Here is an 11,204-nt window from a genome sequence, read left to right as displayed (position 1 = left end):
AATGGAAAATATGAAAGAATGAGTTTTTTATGTCAATTGTCTGTCACTTCTGTCAAGAAGTCAGCTGTCTCTTGCCAATGCCATTGTTTGTGTTGGTCTTGATGTTTTTCATTTTCCAGTTTCGTTTGTGTACCAAGTTTCAATTTAATTTACTATAATTTTACCCATTTTTTATCAAATAGGTAAATAATGGGCTATCAAGCCAGTCTGTACTAAGTTTAATTATTGTTAATCACCGAATTCGATTGTTGAGATAGCGATCTTCCCGAATTTCATTTTGGGTTACATCTGCAGTAAAAGCTGTCTCATGTCCTAAGTTTTCCTGAACGTTTCCCCAAAGGACCTTCTCCTTCAGATAACATTTTTCCACTTACCATTGTTGTATTGTGCAAATAAATTTGGAGTATGGTGATTATGGAGAACTATTACTCCCCAGAGAAGTGCCACCAGTTGTGGATAAAAATAAATCAGTTGCATCTTAGTTATTTGGAACTGGAAGAAAGTCCGGAGAAAATTAGGCAAAGGGAGAAATTGGAAGGTAATTTGAATCAAGAAAATTCCTAATTAGGTATAGAGGGTAATTTAGATTTTAACTCTCATAGTCTATTGGGATTCGACAGACCCATAATTTCAAAAATTATAGTGTCTGCTTTCTGTTAGTTCAGCTTAGAGTACTTCCCTCTTATCATCATTTGTGTCATTTGATTATGCTTACACCATAGAATATTACATATATTTAATGAAGCCTATAGATAGCTTTAAAATCTATGTTGTTAGGGTTTTCAATTGATGAGGAAAATCTGTAGGATGGTGATATTATCTAGGGCAAATGCCACTTGGCAACTTCCCCAAATTTTTTGTGGGATGACTCTTCTTTCTTGAATTTAGAGTATTGTTACTTGAATTTACGACACCCTTAATGAAAATGTATAGCTTATTGTTTTTGAAGCTGAATATCTTCCAAATTAAGAAAGATATTTGAATGCTTGAAACAAATTCAGATATGTGCTTTTCTGTACTAACATAATAATTTTCTCCATAGAATGTATTGGCAAGTTTCTTTTCATGGCAGAACACAGGAATAAATTTCTATTTGCTGAAACAGAGGATGTTCTATACAAGTCAGCTGTGTTCAAAAAAGATTTCAGTGGCTACAAAGCAACAGCTGGTTGGAATGCCCTTCAAATTTATGCTGCAAACTTGTTAACTCAACCCTGGCGTCAAGAATATCGTCAGATTAAGGTTTGACAAATTAAATTTCAGTCAATGAAATATAGGAAAAGGTTTGTTTTTTTATTACAGACATTTTGTGGGTTTTATAAACACCAAATTGAGGCCAATTTACTGGGAGCTGAGTCCATATTTGAAGCAATGGGTTACAAAAACATTGGTAGTGGAGTTTTGATATTGGAAGGGCCTATTTGTCCAGATAAAGTTTTAAATGTTTCAAAGGATTGCCTAATAGCATATGTTGAATGTCAAGTGAGTGAGTCAGCTAATAAGCAGATATATATATACTCACATTTTCTTTCACATTTTCAGATTTTGAAACACATATGGGAAGAGGTGTCTACTGTATTCCGCATAAGTTGGCTTGACATCTTGGAACATAGAGCAGAATTTTGTGGGTCTATTGACAACTGTGTTAGAAGTCTTAAAATGAAGTTTAACTCAAAGCAATCCTTGAGGCTTTCAAGAGGGGATTCATTTGACAATGTTGCAGCTAGTAGTAGTCAGGGATCCATGAATGGTCGCATGGTTGTACCAAATAGTCAGAACTATGCTTTGCCTGGACATAATCATGTAACACTCCCATCGGTAGTGGTGCCCACAGGTAAATTATTAAATGTTTTTCTTTCATTCGTGGTATACATGTGGATTTTGCCATTTTTTAAAATTTGGGTCAAATTTATGAAAAAGAGAATTATCTATAGAAACTATAAATTATATTGTTATTCTTTTTTTGTGATTAACCTAGATGCGAGATTCATTATTTATCTGATATTTCTAAAATTGTAGTGTTTACTTTACTCAATTCATATACTTTATTTCTGCAGTACGTCTTATTGATTTTAAATTGTTTCGTACATCTTCAGTTTTATACCAAAAAAGAAATTAAACAAATATTTTTTAGCTAATTTTACCATGTTAATTTTCATATTTTTTTATTTAAACTTTCAGTTCCCTACTGTGTTCCGCATACCAATGGCTGCATAAACACCGTTCCTTATGGATATGGTACCTACCCCGCCCAAGTACCTCTAGTCAAACAAGTTCTTCCATCAGTGTTACCAGTTCATAATGGTTATTACTATACGAATGGAGTTTCAATGCTTCCATCTGCATACCCTGTACCCACTGGTCAACTTGTTGAAGTAGACAGTCGTAATGGTTATGATATGGTAGATGAAGGCTTATTGTCTAAAGTGAGAAACAGGGTGGACTCAAATGGTATGTTGTTTACTATTAAAATAGTTCAAAGTAAATTTTTCAAAAATTTGTTAGGGCCTTGACAATACATAACTAATTTTTTACGGAAATATTTGGCTGTTTGTTACATAGTAGGCTTTTGAAATATGTATTTTTCACTTAGTTTTTCTGAATTATATCATTCTTTTTGGGGTTACTTTGAGATGCAGCATAAAAAAATTGGGTTTGCAGGTTTATTGAGCACTGAGAAGGATACTAAGGCTGAAGATGTGTTTAGAATTGGTATGAAATCTGATTTAAATGATAAACAAGAGGTTGTAGAAGAAGACTGGGATTATGTGTATAAGAACCTTGAAAAGCAAGGGTAAGTACATTAGGAAAGTGTTATTACACATGGTATGTTTTGAAATTTGCTTGTTCTGTTGTGCGGGCTCTTTCAGGTTGGTTGAAGTGTGTAAAAGGTTGTAGTATCTTAACAACTATAAATAACTATGTTTATAAAACTTCCCGCCAAATAATTGATGATTTTCTAATAATTTTGTTTTACTTTAGTACTGTGACTATTCATTGGAATTACTGTATTATTTTATTTTTGATCAGGTATAGGAAAGATTTAGGAGAACGTGGAGATATATTAGGACTGACTGTAAGCGACAAACAAAGACGGCATAGTAAAGAACCAAAACGGGTTAAAGCGACTAATTTAGATGAAGTTATGATTAATTTATCTGTCAGCGATCGGCCTCTGAAGATGACTGAAGCTTTGGAACACATGGAAAAGACAAATATAGAGAGTAAGTTTCAATATTTATTATTTTATAATATGTTCATAGTGTATGAAATAATCAGAGGCATTTCTTGAAGATGATTTTTTATACTATATTCTCTAACACAATTTTATGCTTCTAATAGAAACTAGTATCCAGTCTATAGAAAGAAGTCATTCACAAGGAAGTTCCTATGAGAATCTGACAACCAGTGATACAATTGTAAAACCAATAAAACGTATTCTGGATAGTACGTCCACTGCAGCTGTAGGCACGTCAAAATCAGGATCAAGAGCCTCTTTTGACACGACTCAACCTAAGAAAGCCGCCAAAATAGATGGTAAACAAGGAGGAGGTGAGTTTAAATGGGATTTATTCTTGTTTTCCGAATAAAATGTTTTGACAATTTCGTATTTAAAATCTGTTAATAATGTTCATGGTATTGCTATAGCATTAAACTTGTTTCCTAGTATCATCAACCACAAAATGGGAATGCAAGTCCTGCACTTACCTCAATGCCTTTTCCAAAACCATTTGTGAGATGTGTGGTAAGAGCCGGAACGTTGCTAGTGACCAACCGATGGAGGTAGGCGGCCCGGAGTGTTCAAAATGCACCTTGGTAAACCCCAGAACCGCGAAAATCTGTAATGCATGCGGGGCCAGTTTGAAGAATTCGCCAACTTATATTTAATTCTTTATAACAAATATTTCAAGATGCAAAATGCACCGAGGAACTGACAGAGGTTGACTTCGAGTATATTTTTGATGCTGATTGCGCGTTGCGTTGTTTTAGAGAAGGAAAAAAATATATCACCGTTTAAAAGTGTTATAATGGAGGTTTGGAGTTTAGTTTTATTTGCCACTACTTCAGCTATTATAATTTTTATTTAAAAATAATAACCAACCTATTATTTATCTACTTTCAAAATATTTATGAATATTTGTGTTTTTTTTAGTTAATCTTACTATTCATTAGTTCGTTGCTGAACATTATATTGATTTGAACCTATTTTAAAAATTAAGAATAAGTGCATCTATTGTTTTTTCATCTGTTAGAGAAGACTTTTTTTTCACAACCAGACAGTTAGATTTTGGTTCTACCCAGGACCGTAAGGTTTAATAACGGGCACTACGTGAAGGTAAGGGAGACTTATCCAACTGCTTCCCTCTCAAAAGTGATTTCATGGGTACTTTTAAGGTGGACGTGACTTCCCGACATAGAAAATGAGGTCGAGGGTTTAAGAGGGCCGTAATTACGAGGTACATAATTATGAATTCTTCCGCTTAAGTTTGGAGAACGTGGCTACTGGCTCTATACTCTTGTTTTCTCCCGGTGAATTTTAAATATTTTCTGGTAAACAATCTGGGATCGACAAGCCAGCGAATTCATGCTTTGTTTCAACAATTTAATATTATAAAGAACCATTATATTTAGTACTACCTTGGAATACGCAATACGTCGGAAATAGCTCCGTTCCTTTCAAATCTCCCGACTTACTATTTTCGTTTTTTTTAGAGATTTCTCTACAACATCAATTTACTTAAACGTTCCCTATCATACCTTAAGTAGATATTTGTTTACACAACTCGACCACATGGGATTTCTGAAATTTGAAATAAAACAGGTTTTAATTTTTTTTATACGAATCGCCTAATCTCTAAATAATTGTGTTGGAAATCGTTTGTTGATAGTCATTACATGTTTGTTTATTTCAAAGTATTTATACTTGTTTTAACGGTAAAAATAGGGATGCCGTCCGTTAATAGGCTGGTTATCCAAAATAATTATTAGATAGTTATTTGTATGCATCTGTATATATGTAAATTATAATTGTAATATAATATGTTAATAACGTTTCAAACAGTTATTGTTGGATGCAATATAGGTATATTAATATGTAGTCTATCGACCTCTTCTGGTTGAAAATAAATAGAATGGTTTGAAAATTAATTCGTTTTATTTCATTCTTTAATAGCTACTATTTATTATATTCTTAGAGCACGAGTCAGGAAAGGTGTTAATATGTAGATAGTCTGTGAGACTTTAATATTTTTTTATAAGAATTATTACGATTTTGTTATTCATTATTTTTTTATAGGTTGTGTAAAACAAAGGATGTGAAGATATTAGTTAGAGATCTAGTTAATCTGATACACTGACAGAATCCGCCATTAAGATGTTAGGGGTTATCGTCGTTTGCCACAGTCTAACACGTCTATCAAACTATATAATATTTTCAGTTAGTTTTAACTGATAATATTATGTAATTCTACCGTGCAGATGACAAAATGAGCAATCGTTTATTTAATTGATAGTTGGATTAAAAGGATCAGAAGAATTTGAAAGTCGTGTAATGATGGATAGTATTATGATCCACATGAAGACTAAAATATAGTCTCTTTTATATATTGAAAAATTTGTCCATATTTCATATAACACACTATTTGTACGACTTTAGCGCTGACAGTGTCATGCTTATTTACTCTTAATCGATACTTGTGGCTGAAACTATGGATACAGAACCTTTTGTCTCCTTGTTGAAATATGCATACAATGTTCACTAATTTGATTATTTATGCCGTTGTTGACCATATAGATAAAAACAGTAGTTATTTTACTTGATTATCAGTTATAATATTCTATAAATAGGTTCAATTCAGAATTATCGCATGTCGATAAGAAAAAATTAGCCGACCGTACAAATTAAACGCCGGATGTGATGATCTTCAAAAAGTTGTAGTGACGTAATTTGTTTCGACATGGAAGTTTATTGCACAATTTTAGATTTATTTGTTATTTAATTGCGGCTTTTTTGGAGTTTAAAAATATGTGCTGAAACAAGCGCTGCAAATTTAATTGTCTTTATGGCAAGGTAGGTGTGACTATGTAATTTCCCATATTGAAGATAAAGTCAATATTTTAAATCAATTCTTATTATATTTTAATGGAGAATCATGAAAGGTTTCCTATCCTGGGACTGAATGGATAGGATGAGAAGGTAACGATTTCATTACTGAAATTTCTATTTAGATCTCATATGTCTTCCCTGGAACAAGTGTTTTAGAATTGACAGGAGATTTCAATTTATGTTGCCTTGTAGTAATTTAATTAGAGGCCGAGTAAGTTCTGCTGTTGGTAGTAATATTTCGTACTGATCAACGATTGTAAAATAGAATCAGGGATAATAATATAAGCTAAAATAATTAAAATTTTCCTTATGTTATTCCTAAGAAGGTCTTTTTCAATATTTTAATGTGTACTAAGTGAAAGCTTACAAAAACAAATACTTTCAGCCATTTATTAAACATTCAATAATCAAATATTAAACCTTAAATGAAATACAAAAAGAATATATGTATGTAAAAAAGTTATTAATATTTTCATAACTATGACTTACATGAACCTAAAATTTATTCCTAATTAATTATACGGTTGTGATAATTGTCTTGTTGGCAACAATCCTGGAACAAAAATAATCAAATAAGTTAGATAGATCTAAAACATAAAAAAATAAGAAGTCGGAGCGTCGGAATCACACATTATGCTCAGTTAAAATGAATTAAAAGTGACATTCACCCATTATTAAGGTGTTGGACGAGAACCCTTGTTTTGAAACCCTTTTTTTAACAAAAATCTTTGTCCGAGCCCCCAATGAAGTAAAACAACCTATTAAAAATAAAGTTCCAAATGTAGATTAAAATGCAATTCCTGCTCTCTAACAGCCCCTATTTACGTGTCAGACGTATTCCTAACATGATATGTATGACGTAAAAGTTTTCACCACTTGCGCGAGAATAAAAAATTTACAGCACGTATATAATTTATTTTGTTGAAGTTGCAGCAGTCAATACAGTTTATACATGCGCTCGTGGGAAAAATATTATAACTAACACGTGCGGTATAGCCATGACTACCGCGCGCATCTCTGCTTCGTGTCATTTCAATTAGCGCACGGTGAAGTATAAATTTCCACACTTATTAGGCAAATGACTTATTGCTACCAAAGACATTTTTGTATTTCTCAAAGATCTACTTTTAATACTCACAAATGTTTATTTAATTCTAAATACACTTACATTGTTGGTGTATCCGAAACAGTGGGCTGGATCCACCGACCTAAGATTTTGTTCCTGAACACTTGCCCGAACGTAATCCTGAACATTCTGTTCATGGAGCAATATAATATGAAATTTATAGATCCATTTAGTAGCGCGCATATATCCATAATTTCTCCATAAAGCTGGTAACAAGTAAGAAATAAGTGCTTTCCATTCAGGGCGATAAAAAGCGAGAACAACCCTTGTGGTAGTTCGGTTAGCAGGAACAAAAATAGAATGGCTATTAACATTTTTGTTGTCTTATCTGCCCGTCTCTCGTATTTTGAGTGTTTCTTATCCTTCCCGTCGGAAACTAACAAGTTGTTGTCATAGCTTTTTAAAACTTGCCGGCCTTTCTTTGCCTTAAAGAGGGTGTTTATCAACCATATGCTTATGACTATTAAAATTAAACAGGGTAGAAGCTTCAGGAATATGCTGTAGAGCCAAAAGTTCACTTTCAACAGAGTTTCTTTATTGTCACAGCCCACTAAGTCGGTAAGGTCCACTACATACAGGGTGTAAGGTACGTTTTCTTCTGTTATATTTGTTGCTTGTACTGTGAGGATGATATATTGAGGAACGCAGAGGAATAGGGGTAAGACATAGCAGGTGGTGATAGCTAAAGTGCATCTTTTATGTGAACAGAGCACGTAGTTTTTTTCTATGTATCTGAAATAAATAAAAATACATTGATAGATTTTATTTAAAACATTTAGATGAAATGAACGTACCGCGGAATGTTTGAGTTATTTTTTAACATTTTCAGGGATCAGAAGCTCGTTGCTTTTGTGTTTAGAGACGCTTACAATTTTTGTTATACCAGATTATTATGCCATATACAGCATATTGAAAATATGGTAAAATGTAACGTTTAATAGCAAATTCAAAGAGTTTGTTTAGACTTTTTGTGCAAATGGAGTTGATATCGCAGGACGTATTTCCCATTTTTAAAAAATTAATTTAATCGTAGTACACTTTTGGACATAAAAAATCGGACAAAATAAATATTATCCACTTTCAATTTTACATAGATTTTTTTGTTTTATATCGATATTGATAATTTTTTTTGACAAATTGTTGGCGCTTTCATTTTAACCATTGTTGGATCTTACCAAAAGTTCTAATTAATTTGTCATTATATAAGATGAAACGCGGTGCTTTTTGATTTAGATTTTTGAATACCATGTGGAAGAATCTGAAAGCACTATCAGATATTTCTGTATGCAATTTTAAAGCGTTATGTTTTCTTAACATCCCTTTTTTGGTACATAACAGTACATCCATTCTGAAAAGAAATACATTTTTTTAAATCAAATAGGTGCGATTTACCAAAAAAATATATATGTATGTGTATTTTGTAGAATGCCAAGGGTGCACTGTTTCGCACAAATGTGATTGAAATTCATACAAAGTTTGGTTCCATAATTTTAGACACAAATGTAGTATGGCACAAATGCCCGAGAAACAATGCTGCATCCAAAATATTCCCAAAACAAATTAAGTTATAAAGATATTAAGGTATTATTTTAGTTAGGTACTTCATTCTCATCCAGTAACTCTAACTAAAACTCTCAAAGGCTGCAAAAGTTTTTGTACTCCAGAAGATCCAAGAATTGTGACATAGAATTGCATTTGGATTTCCTTTTTATTCGAAAACTGATATAAAATAATAAAGCTCAAATCCAAATATTTCTTTTGATAAGTCCTCTGCAATTTAATGAAATTTTAGAATGCAAATGGATATGGATATGGAATGCAGATGGATATGTTTTTTGAATTTACCGAAATGTAGAGAGATATAATAAAACTTTCAGAGCATGTCGTGGAATAATATCCCATAACGATTAAAAAAGATGAGCAGGTTTTTAAAATTTGACATTTCACTTGCTTTGCTAGACTGGGAAAATGCCACAAAATGCGAGCCTGATAGGTTGAACACGGCCTGTTGAGTCTTGCAATGTATTGCATGCAGAATATTAAGACATTTACATTTTATGCACCTTCGGGATGTTTTCGACAATTTGTTTGCAGACTTTAAATTGTATAACTCATCTATAAATTCATCGGTTTGGTACTTAGCAAGCTGCAAAACATGGTTGGATTGCAAATTTATTATGCGATGAAGTGTAATGCAGGAGATATTGTAGAGCGTTCACATCTTTATCAGCGATGTTAGCGTAAAATTTGTAATGCTTTTTGAATATACAGGGTCTCTAAACGAGGAAAGCTATAACCCAGGTATTTATGAACGGATTTTCATGAACTAAAAACAAACAAAAAATGATATTGTTGAAACTACTAAGTAACAGTTTGCTTTTTTACTCAGCGACTTCTGCTTCAGGAGCCAACTTCAAAATTTCAAATAGAACTACACATATATTTTTTTACATTTTTTGATAGAAAATACTTTTCTGAATTTAATGATGTATACAAGTTGGTGTTGAAGCAATTTTTAACTGAAAAACATTCAACATGTGAAAATTATAGTTTTTTAAGACGGCTCCGGACCGATCATGCTTAAAATCTGTTCTGCGCAACGTAACTCTGCGTTGAAGTGCGCCAAATTGCGCGATTCTGCACCGTGATCTAGCGATTGTTCGCACATCAATAAAGAAAAACGTCTATTTTTGACGAGTTTGTGAATATGTGCGTTGCACTTTACGGATTTGAGTTGAGTGACCTTGACTTTAATTAAAATAGTATGCGCGTGTGCCAATTAAGAAATAAAGCACTGATTAAATTTTTTTCTTTAAACATTTTTTTGCCAGTCTGCACTTTTCTTCGTTGAAATGCGTAGTTCGAGACGGTGTCTTCAAGCGCAGTGCAACGAGCCGCGTTCAGTCTGGAACCGCTTGTAGAATGATAGATTGAACTCAACCAGCTTCACAATACGAACAGTTAGACATGGCCGCTGAGTGGAGAAATGTTTTCTGACAATTAAGTTGCAGGTATCGGCTGACATGTTTAGAGGAATCGACATCAAAATGACCATGACTACTGTAAACCGGTGAAAGAGTAATAAAAACGTAAATTGACATGTTCAAGCAGTAGTACTTACTTTATAGCAAGAAACCTCCAAACCGCTAGAGTGAGGGTCAAACAAATTGATATGGCATGAAGTATTTGAGTAACATGCATATGACACAACATATAAACAGCTCCTACATAAGGAAACATTTTCTCCTTTGACTCATATTTATAGTACAAAGTGAACGGAATGTATTCGATCATTAACAGGACATCTGCACAAGCCAATGAAGTCAATATCCTATTAATAGGAACAGAGACCATGTCTTTTCTAGTAAGAATTATGATGTTCAAACAGTTCGTCACAATCCCCAGTAGACACACCACAATTGCACAATATGGATGATAATCTTCCGCGTATATATTTGCCAATTCTTTAAGATGTCCACCACACGTGGGGTCAGCCGTAGAGCTAGCCATTTCTAGCCGGTTTATTGTGTGAACCACTATTTTCTCAATATAATCGTCCGTAGCATTGGTTCCTCTAGACAGGAATAATTCCTTCAGATAGATTCTAATCGCTGTTTCGTTGTTATCCATTGATATGTTTATGAACCGCTGTGTGAATGTCCGTGGGAAACGATTAAGAATTGGCCGTCCATTTCTTGATAACCTGAAACAACGAGAAGAGTATCAAAAAAACAATAAAATTTCCAGCTAACATTAGTGATTCTCTTGTTTTAGAGAGTAGATGTTTAGATTATATTTTATCTTTTCTCATCAGTTATTATTATTTTTTTATTATTTTTATGATTATTTTATTATTATTCCTCATCATTATTTACTATGTTTACACAGGTTGAAAGCACTACTGAAGAGAGGGAATTGAAGCGTTCTATTTTAGGATTTCAGCAGCTGTCGTTTGAGCACTCCTTGAGCTTT

At 33.1% G+C, this 11,204-nt stretch overlaps 2 protein-coding genes across 3 annotated transcripts; one reads left to right on the top strand and one right to left on the bottom strand.

Moving 5' to 3' along the window:
* The first annotated feature begins 72 nt into the window (after positions 1 to 72).
* On the top strand, positions 73 to 5,144 carry tamo (PUB and ZnF_RBZ domain-containing protein tamozhennic). 2 transcript variants are annotated; one of them, XR_010733792.1, is made up of 10 exons: positions 73 to 538; positions 1,043 to 1,242; positions 1,303 to 1,482; positions 1,543 to 1,834; positions 2,182 to 2,451; positions 2,662 to 2,794; positions 3,031 to 3,224; positions 3,343 to 3,552; positions 3,668 to 4,336; positions 4,396 to 5,144. XR_010733792.1 is itself a non-coding variant. In XM_066300889.1 (9 exons), exons 1-9 carry the CDS (start codon positions 406 to 408, stop codon positions 3,886 to 3,888), a joined length of 1,833 nt encoding a protein of 610 aa, XP_066156986.1. In that variant the 5' UTR covers positions 73 to 405; the 3' UTR covers positions 3,889 to 5,144. The 2 variants fall into 2 exon arrangements, 1 of the variants encoding a protein (XP_066156986.1); XM_066300889.1 differs by having other exon boundaries at positions 3,668 to 5,144.
* Positions 5,145 to 6,494: 1,350 nt separating this feature from the next.
* On the bottom strand, positions 6,495 to 10,862 carry LOC136350173 (G-protein coupled receptor dmsr-1-like). Its single transcript, XM_066301684.1, has 3 exons — positions 10,354 to 10,862; positions 7,275 to 7,964; positions 6,495 to 6,659 (listed from the first exon to the last, which is right to left on the bottom strand). Exons 1-3 carry the CDS (start codon positions 10,860 to 10,862, stop codon positions 6,623 to 6,625), a joined length of 1,236 nt encoding a protein of 411 aa, XP_066157781.1. The 3' UTR covers positions 6,495 to 6,622.
* Positions 10,863 to 11,204: the final 342 nt, after the last annotated feature.

The sequence above is a fragment of the Euwallacea fornicatus genome, chromosome 2 (genome assembly GCF_040115645.1).
Source record: "Euwallacea fornicatus isolate EFF26 chromosome 2, ASM4011564v1, whole genome shotgun sequence".
NCBI lineage: Eukaryota > Metazoa > Arthropoda > Insecta > Coleoptera > Curculionidae > Euwallacea > Euwallacea fornicatus.
The sequence above is the reverse complement of the archived record's forward strand: the minus strand, read 5'-3'. Positions and strand labels throughout refer to the sequence as shown.

Excerpts from the sequence above, each read along its gene's own strand:
- tamo (XM_066300889.1), top strand. The coding sequence starts at position 406 with ATGGTGATTATGGAGAACTATTACTCCCCAGAGAAGTGCCACCAGTTG. Across the intron at positions 1,835-2,181 it reads ATCGGTAGTGGTGCCCACAG|TTCCCTACTGTGTTCCGCAT; the intron begins GTAAATTATTAA and ends TTAAACTTTCAG. Across the intron at positions 2,452-2,661 it reads AAACAGGGTGGACTCAAATG|GTTTATTGAGCACTGAGAAG; the intron begins GTATGTTGTTTA and ends TTGGGTTTGCAG.
- LOC136350173 (XM_066301684.1), bottom strand. The coding sequence starts at position 10,862 with ATGGATAACAACGAAACAGCGATTAGAATCTATCTGAAGGAATTATTC. Across the intron at positions 7,965-10,353 it reads TGGAGGTTTCTTGCTATAAA|ATACATAGAAAAAAACTACG; the intron begins GTAAGTACTACT and ends TATTTATTTCAG. Across the intron at positions 6,660-7,274 it reads GTTTCGGATACACCAACAAT|GATTGTTGCCAACAAGACAA; the intron begins GTAAGTGTATTT and ends TTTTTGTTCCAG.